This window comes from Bombus bifarius, unplaced genomic scaffold (assembly GCF_011952205.1).
Source record: "Bombus bifarius isolate JDL3187 unplaced genomic scaffold, Bbif_JDL3187 scf7180000008227, whole genome shotgun sequence".
NCBI lineage: Eukaryota > Metazoa > Arthropoda > Insecta > Hymenoptera > Apidae > Bombus > Bombus bifarius.
The window spans coordinates 1,186,534-1,209,774 of record NW_022884524.1 but is presented as its reverse complement, the minus strand read 5'-3'; the positions used below and the strand labels follow the sequence as shown (position 1 = coordinate 1,209,774).

The 23,241-nt window shown below is 33.9% G+C and overlaps 1 protein-coding gene across 1 annotated transcript in view; it reads left to right on the top strand.

Annotated features, from left to right (window-relative positions):
* The window catches only part of LOC117211268 (synaptotagmin-6), a 93,406-nt gene that overhangs the window by 5,679 nt on the left and 64,486 nt on the right, over positions 1 to 23,241 (top strand). The window contains exon 2 of the mRNA XM_033454965.1: positions 20,278 to 20,633. Coding sequence (XP_033310856.1) covers positions 20,367 to 20,633 — 267 coding nt within the window. The 5' untranslated portion in view covers positions 20,278 to 20,366. The remainder of the gene's footprint in view (positions 1 to 20,277; positions 20,634 to 23,241) is intronic.

Sequence of the window (23,241 nt, the reverse complement as noted above, 5' to 3'; positions counted from 1 at the left end):
GTACTTGCGAGACACATTGTATAATAGTTCGCTCCATTTTTCATACAATTCGAAATTCATCGTTGCTCATACATGAATTAGGCTTTGCATCGAATATTATGAAAATGAGAGAATTATCGAAAAAGCTAAGTGAAATGAACAATTGGCGGTGAATTTAATGGGCTTCCATTCCTGGTACACGGAGTTCGCGTTAATGGCACGGCGTTGGTAAAAATTCGTTGTCGTTATCCAGAATTGCATGGTCTCGATCGTATCAATTTTGCATAAAAAGCACAATTTCGCCTCTCTTTCTATTGCTATTATACGCTGTGGCAAATTAATTTTGAAATTGCAGTAACATTTAATTATTTCCTTAAAAATTGTTACGTGTATAATACCGTATAAATGCAAAATGCGAGAAGAAATCAACGTTCATGTAAAAGTAGTTTGAAGCGCACGTTACGAATAATTAAAATTTAAGAGAACGTTTTATTTCACTTGGGTGGCATCTAGTCGTGACTCGAATTAGCTGGTAGGTATCGCCTAGAGATTATGTGAGATTATGTGATGCAAAGTAAAATATTAAAGACATGCACGGATAAGGCAAATTCTAAAACAACGTTTCATGGCATTTGCAAGCTGCAAAAGGGAGTTCTTACGAGGCAAGTCGCGTTGAATGAAAGTTTCATCGAATACGTTCAGGTTCAGCGTTTAACGATTCGTTTGTTCCATTTGAACGCAGTAATACTGTAAAACAGAACAAAGGTTATGTAAAATATGATTTTTTCGCGAGAGAAAACGAATCTACATATTGTCAAATTCAATTAAGTAAAATACGATTCGATTTAAATTGAAAACGGACGAATCTGAACGTCTTCTGCGAACCTGTTTGTGATACAATTGAAACAAAAAGAGGTTAAAGAAGTTCGTTTATAAGAGAAATTCGGCAGTTTAGCTTTTTTCGGAATTATCAGTAGAAAGAATAATTGGGACGATCACGGGATCAAGTGCAGAGGTGGAAACATTAATAACTCGAATACTTTTACAACAATTGATACATATATTGGAAGTCAATCGTTGCGATAGATACGTACTTACACGTAGACGTATTTTAGTGTGGGATTGAATTTCGTCGTAACCGTTGTCAAGCTCGAGAACATCGGTCAATCTTACGAACCACGGCACTTTGGCAAACGATACGGTTGTTCTTCGGAGACAATATGTTGTCAACGTCGTCTAAAATTGATACATGATATGATACATACACAATGTGATACACAATATGATACATGTAACTGTCGAGAAAATTAAAAGCTAGTGGAATAGCTAGATTAATATGTTTAACCAACAAGTAGATGTTCAGTATCATCTTTATGGGAATTAAGATATTATCACCGGCATTATTAACGTCGAGGATCGATAAGGCTTAAATGTCTGACAGTTTCCTGCCTCTTTCCCTTTCATTCTTCTTACTTTTTCAGTCACCGATCTTGCGAGTATCAGCGATGAGTGTTGGGCAAAATTTTATTTACGTATTAAATAATAAATAACAAATTAAAATAATATTTCAGCTGCGAATAAGAATTTAATTTCTTGTTTAAATAAAAATCATTTAAACTATGCCAAAAATAATTTATTTATTATTTCTTACTCGGAAATGAAATTTTATTTTTCATTTGGTTTTGTCTTATCTATTTTACTTTGTACACTGAAAAAATCGCGAAATTAATATAGTCATTTTTTATTTTATTTTATTTTAATTTAGTTATTTTGATTTTAATATTACTTGCTTTTCGAACAAGTTGTCCGGAAGTTTATTTAATTTTGGATGTATTCATCATAGCTAACAAACATTATTAAAAATTGCACATTTTTCTTTAGATACTTCGTTCGTCAGAACATGTATTCAGCTTAACCATAGTTTAAATATTAACGCTATAAACCGCATAAGTGCGTGAGCACCTTGTGGAAGTGGAGTCATTTTATTCTTCTTTATTCTAATTTATTATTAAATATACAACGACAATAACTCAAAACGTAATTGATACGAGGTTGAAACGTGACAGTTTAGAGTTTGGACGTTTGATTTTTCTTAGCTTTCTTAATAACGTCGTGTTACGAGTGTGCGTTCGACTTCTATTACTAAACATTTGGCAGATTGTCGTGTTGTTGCAAACTTGCAAATTTCGCCAAACGACAGATATTGTAGTCTAGAAATCGACAGTAACTACTGTCAACAACATCAAGTATAGCGATTTACGATGTCTATTGGAATTTATGATGTTATTAATGGAATTTGTACTATTGTTGACAAAGTTGTAGGCAATGTTTCTCTAAAATCTGTGTAGATTTTGGGGGTTTAATATTGGGAAAGCTCGACTAATGCAATTAACAAGCAAAATATATTTTAGTCGTTTTATTTTCCATGAAATGTAAATAAGTCGTATTCTCCTTAGCGGAAGCTCGAGCTGTTAAACTAAAAAAAAAAAAAAAAATAATAAATTTTATTAACATCTAGTCTGTACGTAATTACATATTTATTACATTAAGAGAAAGGAAGATCGTGCTTCGAACTACAATGCGCGTTATTTTTTTGCATTGATATTTCGATACAACAGATAATTATACTTAGAATAATACAAAATAAAACGGCTTACCGAAGAACTATTACGGAAATTTGTTGTACCACGTTGAACGAATAGTTTTGAATCGAAGTAAAAAGAATAACGATGCTCGAAACTGTCCTCTCATTTCCGAAGTACATAATTCTTGTTCGGGAAGTTCCATCCGCTCTGCACACTTTCTTGTTCTTTGTCGGCGAGAGATACGTAGTTGGGAAGGCACTTCAATTTCTTGAAACTTTCCCAAGGGTAAAGTATACGATGTATTCTATTCGTTCTCAGTTCTTGTGGTAATCCTTCTGAAATAGTACTTAATCCCACTGTGCAGTTGCTCGCATAACTTGCAACTTTATGCAAGAACCTCCCTGTGGCTTTTGTTATTTATAATGATGAAATCGCCATAAATGCCATTTTCAGAATCCCGCCTTGAATGAATTAATCATTTAGAAGACATTTTGTTAAATAATTATATTTCCAACATCTTTTTATTTAAAATAGGATATTCTTAATGCTAATTGATAGAACTATTTATGAGTTTCATTACAGCCTTCGTTTCATATTAGAACAAAGGTATGAAAACAATTCTAAGAAATATTAAAATTAAGAAATTTTGCGATTAAAAGTATTTTTTTCTTAATATTCAATCCAGTCGTTTCATCATTTTCAAAGATTCGTTATATATCTTAGTTTATAAATCCACTCATTAATTACCCTTCATATCAAAGATCTTATTTACTCGTTGGAATATTGCGATTAAACATACATCAACGTTCATGATTAAGTCGCAAGTTTCCGTTTTTCTTTAATTGGCGAATTTTATCGACTGATATAAAGGCATAAACTATCATACAGGAACGTCTTTCTTATTTCACTGTACAAACAAATGTATTTTAATAACTCGTTATCGCAGTTTCTTTTTACAATCAAGTCGATTAAGCGACACAAAAGAAAAACCGATAAACTCGATTAAAGGACCGTTGTGCTATTTCCGGGCCAGAGTGGATGAACTATCCGAAAATAGAATGTTGTAAAAGCTTTTATAATTTTGTAATACTCTGACTAAATCTTCCATTGTCTCGTCCAATTAATATCTGGGAAAAATTTGTCGTTCCAATTTTAAAACGGAAAAATATAAAATCGAAAGTCTGATAAAAAATATGTGCAAGCGTCACGTTTATGTCAAAAGAATCATAGAATTTTATACTTTTTTCGCATTTTTCATATACATATCCGTGTATACCTATATTAAAAAGATTCCACCTCGTGGAAGTAGACAATTGAGTATACAAACAATTTTTTAACGCAAATATTAAAGTACAGCTGTTAAAAACGTAAATGCACAGCAATGGATTTTTTGTTAGATTTTCTACACTTGTTAGATTTTTTACATGACTCGGAAAATATTTTCATAAAAACGCTGCAGAACATTTTAATTCGAGGAGAAGATATGTAGTTCGTACATTCTAAACCGATTACGTGCAGCACTTTCATAAGTTTACGATATCTCGATTTATATTGAGAGTGCCAAATGCAGTCGAAGCAACTCTGAACGTTAATCGGTGTGCGACAGTCGCGTCCAAATTCTCTACGATCGATATGCAAATCAAAGATGCAAAAACCACACATAATAACGTTATTCTTAATATTCTTCGGTATTATCCGAAAATCTGTGTCCCTTAGATTCCTATCCGAATTTATTAGCTTATTACAAATCCTACGGTTGGTTTTCGTGTATAATTAGATCTGATCCTTCTATAGTACCTCTAATTATGTGTTATACTTTAACGTCATTTGCAGGGCAAACTCTAAGCCACGTGTTAGCTCAAAAGCTGTTCCTTACAGAAGTTAATCTATCATGCTTGTCGTAAACAATGCAAATAGAAATTGTCGATTCCATCCTCGTCCTTGCCTAGACCATCCATTAATTTTTCGTAACTTCGATCGAGTCGAGGAGGCTGTTTACAGGAGCAGGACTATTTACGCAGCCTCCCTCATTGGTATTCAATGATCACAGTCGTAGAAGCTGTCGCCCACACGTTATCCATCCACTATTGTTGTGATACTCCTTTCTTTCAAATCGGTAAAAATATATCTGGCAAAAGAAACTTTCTTATTAGCAAAAATTCATTTTATTTCTTCTACATATACGACAAGCTGGAAATCATTGCGGCGTAAATTAAAATTTTGAGAAAATTTTTTTATTTAATCACGTAGTACCGTAGTACCGTAGTACCTTTTCATGATGTGATGAAATATAAGGAATTGTTTATAACGATAAGTACAGAATACTATTTTATAAAAGATAAACGTAAAAATGGAACGATTTAAATCACTATGATTCTCAGCCAGCCATGTAACATATAGATATTTATATATATTTTTCGATGACGGGATCTAAAATTTACAATTAATTAGTTCGTTACACGAGCATGAAACGAATTGGCAGTTCGGTTGAATATCGCATTTGGTCGAATCGTCGTCTCGTTTTTGCCCCTTGTAACTGTCTAAGTTACACTTGAGAGACAAAGGAAAGGGAGAAATTTCACGTATACCGCGGGTGATTTCAAATTGGATCGAAGTTCATTCACCTGGTTCTTGTAATTAAACTGTTAACGACAATAACTTATGGATTAATGAAAATGATTATAGCAAATTTGAATCACATTAACAGGTATCGATGCGACGAATATCGATTAGAGTGACGGATTTAGACTGCAAATTCCCAAATGCCAAGAAGTTACCGAATTAACTTAACGGGTTGATTGGTTTAATCAGCTACTGATAGACTGATACGCCTCTGATCGATATCTTATTCCACGGAACCACTTGTAGGTTTATTCGATGAATTAGATGACAGAAATAAGCTAAAATGATGTCCGATGTATCCTGTTATAGCAATTGTTTGTATTGATTTCTGTATATTCTCAAGCGGCCGAGCGATTTTGCGGTTTAATGTCCATCTATGCTGTATGTAAAATATGTAATTTATTAAATATAATTAATAGCAATCTATTAATTAAATTAACGAAGTTTATTTGGTTTTGATTGAATTAGGAAAGGCATGGCTTTGAGGATTTTCAATATCGAAGAAAAATCTGGAAAACAATTTTGTCTTCAACTATTATGAACGATTTCTGTTACAAGTCATTCGAGTCGGTTCAGAAATTTCTAATATTTTTTTTGAAGATAATTTATGGCATGTTATTGATTAAATTCACTAAGTATTGCAGGATTTTGATTGAAGTAGAGAGAACATGGCCTTGAGGATTAATTTCTTAATTTTAATTGAGAAAAGAGGTAGGAAAATTGTTTCATTCTTAACTATTTCAAATAAATTTTTGGGATAAGTCATTGAATTTGTTTTAAGAATTTCCAACATACCCTTTGATGTGTGTACGATAAATAATCAATACATTCTAATTAACGTGTTGCATATTCGGTATACTTACTCCCAATAGTAGATGTTTGTATTATAACTTGCGAATTGATAGCAGACTATCGATCGAGGTATTTACAGATTTAATTGGTTTCAAGGAAACCAGCGTACTGATTTTATTAACGTTACCAACAACGTAATTCGATATTTAAACACTTATCAATGTATAAATAAGTGTTTCCAACGAAATAGTTAATTTTCAAAGTAGTGTAATTAACTGTGCAATTAAAATTCGTGTTAATAGTTTGAGAGCAAGTGGAAATTCCGTCTATTAGCAATTAATTCAAACTTAGATCCGATGAGAATACACATAATTCGTGGAAAGAAAGGCTCTTAAAGTATTTCTTTCAATGAAACATGCTTTGAATAAAATGAAAAAAATGTCGATTTCGTCCCTTGACTTTTACGTAGTATCAGTTATACATCATATATTTTTTCGTTTCATATTCTTACGCTCGTATTTTTTCCTGCGACCATTTCCCATCGTGTTCCATGAGAGAAACGTCTTGTTATTTCATCTTTCTAAACTTATTAAAGCTAAATAGCTAGAAAATTCTCTTTTCAGATAGTTGAACTGTATATGGATTTAATTACAAAAGTATTACAATTTCAGTGAAATTTAGTATACCTTTGTCGAGTACTTTTAATTTGTTTAACATTTCATATTTGAGACAGAATTAGAAGCCAATGAATGTAAAATAGAAGAATTTTTATTCGCATCATAGTGAACATCGTATTTGATCACTTTCTATGTATCTGTTTTTTTGGGGTTGTTCGTATTCGGCGCGCATCCAGTTTGTTCTCTATCGGGAAACTGATTACACAACGCGTTAATTACAGAGTGATAACAGTGAACGAACTTTCGATGTATTCGACTGAAACGTACCCGAGACACATCGATGCTTGATTACCTGTCTTTGTGTTTGTAGACGGCTGATAGTTCGTTTCGTAAGTTCATCTGCCGAATACCGTAATTGCATTAATTATATCTCGCGAACACCTCACTGATAACGCGTCGCTCGTTAAGAGTAAAATATTGTAATACGTTTGATACGATAGCTGTACATACAATAAAAGCGAAGACTCTAATTAGGACAAACTTAGACATCTGAGTCTTGAGACATCACTGTCTCGTATTCGCTTTCATTACGTCATTTGCTTAGAGAATGGTTTCTAGGAAAAAGGACGATAAAGAGGAGGAAAGAAAAGAAGTTCCAAAGGATAAGAAAAGAGAATAAAGGAGAGAAAGAGAGTTGATGACAAGACGAGTATGAAGAATGGGAACGTAAAAATGAAGAAGAGAAAGGATAATAAGCAAGGAGAGAGGATAATGAAAATATGGAAAAATTAAAAAATAATAGAACAAGGAAATTGATATCTTTGAAAATAATAAAGATATAACAGAAGATAGAAGATAGATAAAGTTGAAATCTATAAAAAGTCTATGTCAAATGTCAACTGAAATCTGTAATTTCATCTGCAGATCAATTAGCGTCGTGTTTTACTCACAAATTTCTAATTTTCGAAGTTCGTGTTTCTTCTTATTCGATTACAGTCGTCGGCTTTCAACCCCTCGCCACGGTTCGTTTTCTGGGAATCAAACTCGGTTATTCGGAATTGAAACGTGTCCTCCATTCTTTTGCCTCTTTTTCGTGTAACGAGGCGGCGCATGTTCACCCTGAAAAGTCCTTGTTAAACGACAACACAGAAATACCGATTTGATTGATTGCTCGGCTTGATTAATTGATTGCAAAATCGATCAACTCTGGCTAGAACAACAAACAAAAGTTATTTGCCGCGTTAACGCGTAGTATTTCGTCAGATGACTTACTTTATCAAGATATAAAAATTCGGCATAACGGAATCGTTAAATGCGCGAATTATATTGGACACAAAAGATGATTTTCTAGTTTTTCTTGATGCTTTCCTTAAAAGAAATATCTGCTGTATCGCGTACTAGGGTTGGATGTTCGCCTACATTTTCAGTTTTTGAAATAAAGTGAAAAATGTAAGCAACAAATGGTGCGTCTTAGGTGTCCTTTTCACTTTCATCGTTCTTCAAACATATTTAAATGTTTAGAATGCAATAACAATACGTATCATTTTATTCGGGGCAGTATATTGTATCGATAGCTGTTACTGTAAAAGCACAAAACACCCGCAAAGTTGAGAACTTGCAATTTCTTTTTCAGAATTGATTTTTTCGGAAATTGTTGGTTCTAGGGAAAAAACGTTTCGCAAATTTGTGTTTGATTCACAAAAGTCTACAAAAATTGTCTATCGGAGGTTGCAAAATTAGATACGTTGTGAACAGTGTAATTATTCATCGAGTCAATTCAGGTTTCAAGGATTCTGGTTCTGGTTTCAAGGGTTGAAACGGATTTTTACATTTCTCTGCATATATCGAACGAGTGAAACATATCTGGCAAAGAATATTTGAATAATAAAAAGAAAATTTGAAAAAAGGTAAAAATGAACAAGGATAATTAAATTATAGTTTCCGTTACAAATAAAATTATAGTACGCAAGTTCGAGGATGCATGTGACGAGATCAATTGCACGTCATGATTAGATCAAAAATCAAATTAGTCTCGTAGTTTGTCGTCGCTTATCATTGTTTGTCGCGGTTTTGATGGGACAGATAGCCTGGAATTTCGGCGACGAGAGACAGCTGAGGTGATTGATATATTGCTAAATCGATTAATGCACTTGGGCAGCAGGCGTGTTAGCCCAGGTTTATCCTTCATGAAGTTCCAAGAGAAACGGCTAAGTGGATAGGTACATACTCAGTGTAGCTATCGGCTCGACACTTATGATGGAGATAAACTCCACGTTCTGAAACACCATTAATTCGAGGAAGAGAATGATCTGGCATCTCGCGAATGAGCCGTGGTATTTCGAAGACATTCTGTATGAAGCGTACACCATGACACACGGAATATCAGTATTCCACCTTTTGCAATTCTAATTTGAAAATTTCCTTATATCATTTTTATGTTGTATAAATTATAGTCACGAAGAAGTTAATGCGCTCAACAAGAAATTAATGCGCCGTGAAAGCATCAGAGAACATTTTATCGATTTTTAAACAATTTCCTAGAAATCCTTAACAGGATGAAAAAGGTTAAAGTTCGAATATCACCGATGAAATCTTCGAATTCCATTTACGAAGCTTTAAGCGGATAGATGAATCTTGAAGAAGAATTCCGCTTTTATTATTCTATCATACGTTTATTATAATGTCAAAACGAAACAAATTTTAATTAAGGAACGAAGACACTATTCGTCCAAAATACCAATAGTTAAGACAATAATAAAAAGATTCTAATTTGATTTTAACGCTATCCTTCGTACTTGTTGACGCTACAATCGTGCGACATTTACCAATAGATTCTCCTGTTCACGCAGGAGTTGCGTTTTTAAGATGTCCTTAAAACGTTCCATTTCCTTCGGATTCTTCATTGTACAACATATGAAAAGGGTTTAAAAGTCGAAGGAGTTTTCTTGAACATCATTGCACAGTCGCCCAAAAATTTACTACTTTATTTGCTGCGATAGATTCTTTTTCTCTACAAAGCTCAGTCTATCGAAAATTTAGAAATACGTATCGTTTCTAGTTATTCTAATTTTGTCGAATCCGATATCTTCGATACCGGCGAAAGACCGGGAATTTACTTGTTTCTTTGGTCGTCCGAAAGTTTCGTCCTTAGTTTGGTATACGTGTATAGGTATTCCACGAGGGATGGATTTCGGAATGGATGGTCTTACTTGTAAAAGAATCGTTCTCTTTTCGTCGTAGTAAGAAACTTTTCGACTTTACGGATTCATCACGGTGCAGGATTAAAGCGGGATTAAAAAAATATTCAGCGTAGACAGTTTGTATAACGTAAGAAATTATGTTGACGACGAATGAAGAAATATTTAGCATATTTAAAATTGATAATTTAAACTCTAACGTAGTCGAAATGATTAACTTCGTTTATATTTCAATTGAGAAAATATATGGAGGAAATAATGTAATGCTAGTCGTTGCTTGGAAGATCGTTTCGTCTTTTGTCATTAAACGATTTCTTAAGTTTGAAGAAAAATATGAAATAATCTTTATTAATATATAACACAGGATTTATTGTTTCATATCTATGGTAAAATGTTGTTATCTATCGAAAGAGGGGCGAAAGTGGGATATGAAAATTGGATTTAAAATTAATTTTAAATTTAATTATTACATAATAATTAATCTCACTTTGCATCAGAAACCTCTGCACACACATGTCGGCAGAATTTCTTCGTTTCGAGATTGAGTTACGAGATAAAGTGTGGCTGGGATATCCAGAAAGAAATTAGATTTACTTCGTCGTGTACACACGAGTCTCATATCTTTAGAAATCCGTAACTTTTGATAAATCAAGAACTTTCTACCCTCGTACCCATAGCTCTGATTTTTCTCATCATTTGCTTTCAAGACACGCTATCGAAACGATCAGACCCGCTATCGATCGCCGAATTACCGATGGAAATGATATTGTTCTTTCTAGAATTCTTCAGAACCCAGCCACCCCTACATTCTAACGAATTTTGCTATTGAAACGAACAAATCGTGCCTCTGTTTCTCATCTCAAATAGTCTGTTCTTTGAAACAAGAAAAGAAAGAGGAAGAAAAAGGTTAAAGGAAGTTTTATGATAAAACTGCAAGGAATATCGTATGTAAGAATATCAAGAAATATTTTCCATTTTTTAACAGAATATAAAGTAGAGATAAATGATATTGATACATCCTTTTTTAAATGCCTTTGCATACTGTAATGGTCTTTTTTTAATGCATACTGATTTTTCGATGCATCAACTACTAACTGTTTAATTACTGTGCTGTAACTTTGAATAGGAAATGCGGCAAATTTCAGTTTGATTTTTTCTTCCATTTAATTAGCAAAAACCTTAAAATTCACTAACATAAAGACTTGGCATGTTGGAACGAAGAAATTTGAATTTAAAGCTCAAAATTCGTTCGGGGAATTTTAAAAGTCTCAAGTAGGAAGAATTCGATTTTGCCTTGTTTGTTTAAAAAGCAAGTACCTTATATGACATACGTTAGAATGATTCGGACGTAACTTTAACTTTTGAAGATATAATATACGGAAGACGCTATGGAGAAGCTATGTGTTTTCGAGTTATAAATAATTTTACTTTCAAGTGGTGGAAAGGAAAGGTAAAGGCAAAGGAAATAACGAGATCAATGAAATCTCTATTTAAATCTCTCGAGAAACTTCTTGTCGATACTTCTTGTCAAAGTAGGCGAAAGCTGGTCACTAGAATACAAAAGAAATTGAAATAAAATAACAAAATGAAGTCGAATAAACGCCTAACAAAATACAAACGAATAACAAACTCTATTTTTGTATCTATAATAATTTCTGTGCAACATCTCAGTTGTATAGAAAATTGATTATAGTTGAACGTTGGTCGTCTTCCGATGAGATATCCCGTCTTTGAGTTTCATCAGTTCGTGAGTTTCTTTAAATAACGCTAATGCTCGGACAACTGTCGAGAAATCCTCTAATCTTGGTATCTTCTGACAGAGAATCCTGTGCCCGAGAGTACCTTTCTCATCCTCCATCTTGATTTTCAGTCACGTTGCGAATACGTAATGAGTCGATCCCTCTTAATAAGTAGTTTCCCGGTGCAAAATTGAGCGGTGTATAGCGACTTTGATATCGAAATTAAATTCTCCGGAGGAATATTAATATTTTGAATATTTTTGTAACTGTAGTTATTCAGTCACCACGGCGTTCCGTGATCCAACTCCAGTGGCGAGCGAGAGGCGACAGTCCCTGTTCATGCTAGATTTCGACATCTCCAATTGATGAAAGTGCAATCTTGGTTTGTAAATTGGTTCCTTAGCTCTTTGTGTTCTTTGTTAGGAAGTGTAAAGTAGTTAGACTTTAAAATGGAGATAAAATATTTAATCCCATATCACTGCGAAACTATGGTTCTGACAACGTCTCCAACGTTAGTTCGGATTCGACGATCATGGCAAAAGTATTATAGCTTGGAAACCATAAAAAAAATGGTTTTCGGAAGTGAAATTAGCTCAAATGAAAATTAACTTGACTTTGAACTGTTGAAAAATGAGGTGAATTATATTCAAGAATGCATCTTGGTGAATGCTTTATAAATTATCATACAAAAAGAAATACAGAAATTAATATTATAAAATCATATTTTCAAATATTAAAAAATATTATATTCCAATAATTTATCTATATTTACAATTTTTTTTATTTTTTGTAAGTTAATTTGAATATAAAATCATTTTACGCTAGCTGTAAGACACGCGTCACGTATAAGCTAAATCACCCGGAGTAGCTGCTACGCCCGACCGAAAAAGTCCTCGAGTGCAAAGAGTTAAGTTATCTTTCCCGTCGATCATTTCTTAAGAATATAGAGTATGATAAAAACATGAAGTACGTGTACGTTATATTGAGAAGTCATATAAATTATATAAGCGTTACTGTATCGGTACATAAAAACATCCATTCTAACTCTTGTCGTTTTTAAATCTTCTCTTTTTTCTGAAAAATAGTATATTTTGTATGTAGTATATTTTTAATTCTAGTAATACAATATCTTATATATATGTAGTAAATTAATAGTAATTTTAATAATGCAACAAAAGGGTTCATTTTAGCATTCGTTTAGGGTTCTTTGAAGATTGTCATTAGAATCGCAGATACCACTGAATTAAAGTTACGTATGTTTGTAGAAGATCCGTGTCACGATCCGTTATATTATACTACTCTGAACATGCTCCTGTCAGAGTAGATGTTATAAACCCATGATCCGGGCAGTGTTTCGTACGTTAGGTACGTGTTTTGATTCAGAGATGTTCCTTGCTCAAATTTTCTTTTATGCACAAGTCGTCGCACATGAAATTCTATAACGACACTTGCACAAGTTAAATACATGTACAATATAGACATTTACGTTCCCTATAACCGCGTCTTTACATTTCTCAGAATAATAAATTTCTCATCAATTCGCTTCATCTCTTAACGTTATTACTTCTTGAAATAATTTCTTCCGTTCAAATTGTTTAATTACTTTAGATCTAATATAATCTCGGTGATTGGATATTCTGTCCTCCCAATCAATTCCACATCGGTACTATTTTTCCACTTAATCTGGGACTTGAATGAAAAGTATTGATAACATTAGTTATATATCAAATTTCAATCGTGCGGACAAAATTTTAGTTAATTTGCGCACACCATATAGCAGCGCCAATGTTAATTATCATCCACTAAGTTTCTTCCTTGGTGTAATTTTTTAATTTCTCGAGATGTTTAATCGGGGGAATTGAACCGGGGGAAGACAGAGGGGATCCAGCCTTCGGAATGGATTATTCGAGATCGAAGGACCGGGCGTGAACGGCCACAGTAATTAACGAAGGATCAATACATCTTACTTTACGCGCTTGCAGATACCACCTCGACGAGGCAAGGACGGAAATCTCGAGGGAGTAATCATTTCTTTCGCGGACGATTAAATATCTGAATGGAGTAGAACGTCAGGTGGAATCGAGATTAGGCAAAATAATCAAAGACGGCTGTCCCTCTGTTCCCAGCTTCCATGCTTCCATTAATTTTACTCTGTTTGGCTCGTTTACTCTCGCTCAGAAACTCACTTGCGTCACGCGAAAATCATACCTTTTCCCTAGCACTTGGCTTGTTAAAATACTTCTAATCGGTAATTATAGAAAAATCCTAAAATAGCAAATGGTAAGTTCCCCTAATTAATCCCATAATACCGATTACCGTAGCATAGTTAACACGAAGCCAAATTTTAGGATGGTAATTTTCATAATTAAGAAAAAAATGAGAAATTCCTTGATAACTCCTTGATAATAATGCCCATTTCCTTAGGGTCATTGACTCTATTATAGAATTAGATATAATTAGTCTATCTGTATCTACTTCAGCTATGAGAAAACATAATATTACACGAACAGCCGTGAACAGAACTGAATATCACGATTATTGTCCACCGCAAAGTAAACATCCACTCTAAATTGTGACTGCGGTTTGTGGCAACGATACAATGAATTTCAATTTACGACAACACGACAATTGATTCGTGTTGGTAGTACGATAGTTAATTCAATATCATTAACGCAGAAGGCAATGGAATCTTCATTTGCATAATTTATTTTTCTCCAGTTATTATATACGTCGAATTTTTACAAACAATCGTTAAACCATTGTAATTAAAAATAGCTTTAAAACAGCAATCGCGCGATAATTTAATTGGACGAATGGAAAAAATCGGCAAAAGTTTTAACTCGTATCGACAGTCTTTTCCTGTGCATATTTCCACGATCCAAAATACCGTTTGGGAAGCCTTTCATCGAAACAATTTCGTGATTGTTTCCATAACTTTGTAACGATGTGAATTTCAACTTGCCGCGTATTTTCCGCGAACACATTTTATTCTAACTGGTGCGTGTTACGTTTCCTACACTTTTAATTTTCAATTTATTCGTATTAGACGCGATCGATTTATTGGCTTCATCCATTTCATGTAGGAAGAACACGTTTATTTATATATGTTAGGAAATCTGAAACTTTGAATTAGCCACTCTCGTCCGCGAAACGCAAGTTCGGTTATCCCTCGCTATAAAAGCAGCTTTATGATCGAACTGCGTAAATATCAAGCTAAATTGGTTTTGATTACCCTCGCAATAAAATTGACATTGACGTCGAAGCCTCGGAGAAAACGTTAGAAACGTCGGTGACAGAAACGATTCATCGCCTGACATCGTCGGCCATTGATAAATTAATGTTTCAAACATTTTTATTTTAGTCTTTTTCTCGTGTTTAACTTGTAAGCCGTTAATTCGTAGTTGGTGCAACTTTTCTTTCTAGATTTGTGTATCGTGTCTGTTGTTACTTTCACGTTGACCTGTATGAATTCGATTGCGGTGCAATCGACCGTGCAAATCGTTATTTCCGTGACGGTTCAATTTCCAACAAGGATGAACGTTTTTTGTGACGATGAACAAATCTCGTCTGTTTTTCCCTGATGGAGCGAAATCACACGTTATTGTGCACTACCGAACACGTGTAGGTGATTTTATTCACGGAATTACATTTTAGAGAATAATTGTGATATTTAGTTCTTTTGTTCGCGCTCGTATGGAGTTACACAATAATAAATACAATAAACAAAAAATAGAAATAGATTAATTACTCGTATTAATGAATTAAACCAAACAAGAATGAATTTTACTCAACGCTCTAATTACCAAACAAATAATTTTCATACAGAGCTTATTGCTATATCATTAAAATTTTACATATGTGCTACACATAGATTACTATAAAATTTTATACCAAACTCGCTCGGTTTTTTAGTAGTATGTAAATCAATATCAAATGTATATCGTCGAAAATTTCTAGGTTCAAGATTTTCTAATATTCTATCAATGATAAGGATATCATTATTAAGGATAATAATCGTGCGTTTATTTTGTGAAATATTTTTTCGTGGTTTATTCACATGCGATTTCTTCAAAGAGAATCTAATAAATATATAGATGCTTTTAAATGAAAGGCTTGCAATATGCAGACACGTGGAATTATTTTCTTTGTACAACAGAGTTACACTCACGTTCGTATATATTATTCATAAAAGAAGAAATCTAATGAATATGGGTGATGCATTTGGGAAATAAAATTCTTTTCCCACAGAAAAATGAAATGTTCGCCTATTTGTGAATAGCCAAAGACAAAAGAAGTTAAGAATATCGCCATATTATCCCTGAACAATAACCATCTCACTTTTCGTCTCCACTCGGTGCACCGAGTTTCACCGTTGTCTTATTGCATTTTTAATTATCACAGGCCACCTCGTGTTGTTTGAATATTACGTTGGCGTCGAACAAAGAAACGACTGATGGAAAATTTTTATTTCGCTCTTCAAAGTACACATATTCAGTTTCAAATGAAATTTAACATTTCAGATATATTCTATGTGGGCAATTAATTATGCCACTCAATCATTTAAAATCTAATCCAATAAGTGCTTATATGATTATTTAAATACACTTTTTAATTATTATAAAATACAAATTATGCAAACCATTATAAAATTAATATAAATTGTAGTTGATCGATTATTTAACAGACAATCCTATTAAGGATTACTTCAATAAAGAGCTCATTCCGACATTTAAAGAGGAATGAAAGACGGAAAGAAATTAACACGAAGCGAAACAGTTGGGTATTTTATAAATCTTACAAGAAAAAGATTATGTTTCTTCGATGATTATCTTGAACGTTTACGTCTCCTGATTCTTTCTTCATCTCCATCCTTTTTCCACGTTGTAATTCCTGTTTGTGATATGTATCGTAATAAATGTTCTTGCAGATATTTTGCCATCAAAGTTGACAAGAACCTCGACCATTCTTTTTCATTAAGTCGAGAATCTCGTTGATGCTCAATTTCGACCAATCCCTTTCGATCACGTTTCTCCAATTTCTCCCCTGAAGAACGTCTTGCGCAATCGCGTGTATACATTTCTTTATTTCTTGCAATTCTAACAAGATTATAATCCGATAGACATCGTCTGCATGGTACGCGTGTCTAAATTCAAACGAATCTCATGAATTTGTTAAAACTGTCTTAAAACTGTCAGGAATATCGAGCTTCGATTAATCGCCGCTCTTGCGCAGTGAATATTAATCACGTTTATGAAAACGCAGAGGAGAAGGTAGATTAAAATTCACATACTCTATCAAAAGAAGAGGAGAACGCAGATAAGATAGATTAAAATTCACATATTCTAGCAAAATTGATCGTTCTTAGTGTAATTCTATCTTTGAAAAGATTAAGCCATATGGCTATGTCAGCACTATACGGTGGAACTGCATTTATATGATCGAAGGCCATATACATATGGCAGAAATCTATGTTCAAACTGATTATTCTCGCTATCTATATTTTCTCTTTCAAATAATAGGATTTATAATTATGTTCAGACAAACATTTTCATCAGCAAGAATTAGCCTAATTCCGATGAATGATTTTCTACTGTCCATTTTTACTGTATTTTTACTATACTTTTAAAAGACAGTAGCTTTTTGCTATCTATATTTTCTGGGAACATTTTGACATGGAAAGATTCGAGTTATTCGATAGCATCCAAACTCAATTTCCACTTACTTTCATAACACAGTGATAGAGTCGCATATCCATAGATATAGTTTAATTTGGCGTATCATAAATGACATTGAACTTCTCTTGCAGCCCCTGTGCAATAATTTCCCTTGCTTGGCCTTAAAAATAGAGAGTTGAGCACATTCGAAAATATGCATATTAACAACTGAAAATAGGTCAGCCCGTATTTGTGTAGCCCCACATCCTATCGATTTCACCAGCTTCTCATTTGTTAACAATTTGCATCCGTGTATTGTACGTACATATGTATCACAAATACTGAAGTTATCTTACCGCGTAAAATATTTCACTTTTGGAGAACAATATTTTGGAAAATCGAAACGTGTTTTGATCAATCAATCAACAGCTTTGCGTGACAAGTGAAAAGGTAGGATGATTGCGTACGATTCATTGATCATGTTAGCATTGTAATATGCTTCGCGATAGCGAAGAAGCAACTATGTAATCACCGCCTCGATGTAAACGTGAAAACGCGGCCAATTAAAGGATTAATCGATGAGAGGACTCTATGGATCGTACGATCGACGCTATTGCATATGCATGTTAGTCGATCGGATCGTGCACGTCAACAGTCCGTACAATTGACTTAATGAATTCTTATTCACTTTTAAATAACGCTCAGTTGTTTGTTTCTATCGTTAAAAAAGTTCTTCTAAAATTGGAATTTTTTTTTTTGTTTCGTTCAAAGCTAGATAAGACATTTTATATGTCCTGCTCGAGTGTCTCCTATGTTCTTCGATCAGCTTTTCAATTTTTCCTCTATTCCAGTCTATTTTATTCTTTCCTTCTATATCTTCCTAGATTCCACGATCTTCTTATTCACGAGATGCACCATTTTCCTTTTTATTATCATACGTTGATTCAGACCAGGCGCCACAGTAAGATAAGCCATCGCCATAGCAACTGAATAGATTAATCCACGGTATACGCACCGTGACGCAGGAGCAAGATGTCAACTTGAAAGTTCAACGAGCTTGCCAAAAGCCCTGCGTTGTCGAATTGTGCATGTGCGTGCTGGACGAAGCTGTTGGTTCTACTCGACTGGGAAATTGCACGATGAGCGTCACGATTCAATGACGAAAATGTATGGTACGAGATAGAAGCTCAGATCCCTGAAGTTCGAGCGATAACGAGGACACGCTAATTTCCACGCTAGTCCCATAACTTTTAACCATTTATACGATAATTAAATTCATACAATGATCGTGAAATGAACGGCTAGTCAAAGACAAATATGTCAAAACGGCTAGTCAAAAACAAATAGTATATGCAAATGTATATGTCATATACATATATATACATACACATATCATTATAGACGTCTGTATAAAATTCAACAAAATTTTTCTCTCGCGAAGAATTTTCCACGTCTGTCATTCGGTTTCAGTTTTCATAGGTTTTCATAGGAGAGAGAGAGAAGAAAGACACCTAAGGGTGTCTCCTTCATTCTTTATCGAACCGTCGACTCAAGCGAGCATCGAAAGAATATATGTATACGTATACATACACTAACAATATTAAGCCTAAAGAAATTCTTATTAACATTATTGCGCGTTTACAGTTGTTTTAGAGGATTTAACTAAGCCGTAATTGAAATATCAAAACTCCAGAAAAATGGATGATATTTAAATTGAATTGCCTTCACTAATATAGCGCATCAATTAACGCATAAAGGGCTGTTCTCATAAACCAATGAGCAGCGTATTGAGACAAACAATGATACTATATCGCGAAATCTATTAAACATCTCGAAACTCTTCTTCTGTCGCAATTTATTCACGCAATTTGTATCACTCTCCCCGATTATGATCTTATTAATAACACCGTAAAACAACGACATAATTCTGTTCTTCCTTCCCTTCTCGTTGCCTCCTCGACGCGCGAATTCGGTTTGCGTGGCAAATAAAAGCAAACAAAGAAAGGACGGTTCATAAGATTCCTGTCCAAATCGACAGGGTCGGGAATTCACAGATCCGTTGTCTGCGCACCGTTCGCCGTTTTCCTCCATTCGCGTTAAATGGTCGGCCGCGCATAGAAGACCCTCGTAAACGCGATCGTAACGCAAAGATTACGGCGAAATGTATAATATGTTGGCAAGCGTATTAAACTTTTTTCATCGTTCTTGCTTCTTTCTTTTTTTCCTCACGTAGTTGATGTTGACCAATAAACTTTGACCTTTGGAGCCTCGGCACGCTTCGGTAATTCCCATTCTATGTTCATTCTTCCCCGAAGCAAGTTAGTAAAATGAACGCCGATCATTCGGACGATTCCAGGAGCAACATGGAATAAATATGCATGAGGTTGAAAAGTTTAAAAAGAAATATATACCTGAATACGTGTGGAGAGCAGTAAAGTAGCTGGGAATATTTTACAGCGATTTAATTCATAGCTGCTTAATGATAATTTTAAGTGGGAAACCGTGTTCCACCCTCTTTATCCTTTTATTATCCGAAGCTTCGGATACTCTTGCTAAATACACAATGTGACGCGAAGAACGCGTGGTGCAAAATCAGTTAAAAATGTAGAGCATAATTTTTTAATTGATCCCTCGTTTCCGTGAAAATTGAACGTGAAGATTAATTCTTGGCAAAATACCTATGAATTCGTTCAGACTTTAAGTGAAAGAATTTTATTGTAGATTTCCAATTTGTATTTAGACATAAAATAACTTTCTATTCGCTAATGCTATATATCATAAACCTATATATCATATCGTACTATTCAAACCGTATAAATGTAAAACTTTAGTATCCATTCAAATGATCCCAAATCATTTTCGAATAAATAGACTTTCATCTTTAAGATTGCAAGAGGCAGGAACACGACGCCGCACGTGTCACGTAACCTCACAGAAAGATCTCTTAAAAATGTAGTATGTTTCGGTTGCAATAATGCCAACGAATTTCCAGAAGGAAAAATAGGGAAAGTATAACGTGACAACGAGTACGATCCAATGAAACTAATCTTGGAAGCTTCCTTTTTCGTTCTAATGGGACCAACCTTTTTCAGACCTCAGGCTGAAGAGAATCTAACTGGCGGCAACGGTTCAGAAAGGAGGAAAAATCGAGCGAAAAGTGCGATAAGAAAAGAGGGAGGATATGGTTTCCTCGGCGATCTTCGGGGCAGCCGCTGGAACTGGCTTGGCCCTGTTCGTCGCAATGACGATAGTGGTGTATCGATATTACGCGGTGAGACGAAAGGGTAAATATTGGAGCAGTCTGGATCGTTGGCCAGATCCACCGGGCACGAAGAAGTCGGAAACACGACAAGAAGGCTGTTCCGAGCATTGTCACGACGCCTCCGCGTCACACGTGCTCAATTGTTGGCGAAAACAGCAGAAGAATTACCATGCAGTGCAGACTACGGTATGTAAGATATGCTTCTCTATATGAATCGCTATACGTGCCTCGAATAAAAATTACGAAGTTGCCTTGTCATATAGGAAAATAAAAATTTTTTTCTAACTCTTTTATTTCATAAGTTTTATAAATCGTATGTTTGATTTTATAAATATTTTTATCGCGGGATATTCGTTCGTAGATTAACGCGATAAATTAAGAAAGATGTTGCGCACATTCTTCCGATTTGAATCATAGTTTGTTACAATATTAAAATTTTGTAGTAATTCGCTCTTGTAAAATTTAGAATTTCGGACAGTTTTATAATTTCCTTTTGCTTAAGATTGATATTTTTTTTTTAGAATGTTCAGTGAAAAATATCGAATTATTAATCGATATGAAAAAGTATAATTTGTTTCGAATATTTAATTCTAATATCTGCGAAATTATTAGTGAGTAGTTAATTGAAGCAGCTAATTTTTATAACCGTCTATTCCGCTTGATTAAGATTTATTCTGATCACATGTCGAGGTATTATAGGTTAGCTATACTCTATATGTAAGTTTGATGCGATCTAGCAGGTTAAATACCACGCACAAGTTTCCCCTAACTTATATCTATGCCACAAAATTGCGTGGGATAGTTTTATAACTATGTAGATGCTATATCGCGTAATTTGAAATATTACTTCAAGTAATGCGAAATTTCATGCCCTTAAGACAAAACTTAGCTTAACAAAAGGATCGAAAAGTATCTCTCCCTTTTTTTTTTCTTTTTTGTTTTTAATAAGAAATAAGAAATTTTACTTCTTTATATTATTGTATGATAAATTTCCGAGAATATTTGTCAATTATATTTTTATATAATTCTCGTAATTTTGTAAAAGAAACTTTTAAAATACCACGTAAACTTTCAAGTTGATAAATCTCGTGACCAGCCAGACACAGAGCTTCATTAGTACAATTCTTCTTAATCTTATTTTCCACTGCTTACGTTAAGTCTTAAGTAGCCTGACGCGAAGCTTCGTTAATACAATTCTACTGTAAGTAGATAAGCTTGTGATTAGTCAGACACGGCGTTTCGTACAATGGTACAATTCATTTTAATTTCAGTTTCTACTTACTACTTTAGGTAGACAAATTTTATGGCTAATTAGACAGAAATACTTTGTGAAATAGTTTTCTCTTCTCCGCCCAATCTGCAGCGAATCAATAACCATAAAGTACCGTTAATAAACATTATAAAAATCAATTAGTTCTAAATGATAGCATTAAATTGGTATTTTTCCATATCCAATTTTATATTCTTTTTAATTTCTTCTTTAAATTTAAAATATAAATCGCGCTGACTTAATTAGATATAGAAAGATGACTGAAAGTTTCGTCAACTTATCGACCGATCGATGAGTAATAGATCCTTAATGACACTGTCCTTAATTCACTTGCAGTTAGATCACTCGACGTGCAAAAAAGTTAACCATTAATTAATGGTCTCGGTATTATTTGACCAACGTCAACATACTTGGAGTCGTCCTGAACCGCTGCGTAATTACCCAATTGTTTATATTAGCTTAATAGCGTGAACTGTTACTTTCAGTGCAGTAATACACCCGTATATTCTTTGTCCGGAACACATACACATCATTACATGTGCATTATAGTTTGCCATATTCTCAAACGCTAACATATCGATCGACTAACATACTGGATGTATGAAAAATTAGCTTGTATCTATAACATTCTAATTAAGTTTTTCCCGTTTCTACAGGAAAATGGCAAAAACGTTTAATTTGTAAATTCTTCCAATTCTTTGTACATTAAATTTTACGATTGTGTTATTTTTTACTTTTATTTAAACATTTATATATATACAGTGGAATAATTCACGACTCGATAAGAAATTATTACCTATGCGAATTTGATAATAATGATTCGTTGCATAGCGCGTACCATAACTGTTCGAAATCCTATTAGTAACTGCTATCAGTTGGAACTACATGCTCTGCTAATTACTTAACAGTCGGCTACTAATTTAAGGAAAATTGATTGTTTGCACGATGCGAAGGTATAATTGTTTCAATGCCATGCCGTGCGCGTTCCATTTTAAGATCAAAGGTATCCAGGATAACTCTTGCTCTTTAAAAATCGCTGTGTTTGATTGATGCCGGATGGCTTTTCGTATTCGTACAATTTATTCGTGAAATAATTTTTTAATCATTTATTGTTGTTACTTATAAATTGATAAAAGTGTCTTCGCTTTTAATATAAACAAACATTTAATTTAGTATCGTCGATATTGTATAATATAAAATTATATGATATAAAGGTACCAATATTTTGATCTATTATGGAAAAGTATGCTTAAAAAAGAGAAAAATAGAAAAATATTTTACTAAACTGTAATTATATTATGTTTCTATAAAATAATGATGAAAAAGGAAAACGATCGTGTAATAAAATAAACGTGCGTATGTCAATTGATTTATAAAACTCGCAAAGAACGTTTTTCCGAGACAGCGCGTACGGAGGTCACTCGTCAAAAATAATTTTTAGACTCGTTAGTAACAGCCACGTGGCTGTTGTGCACGTGTCAGCTTGTTAGCATGTAGTTTCGTTATTACAGACAAATGCACGTA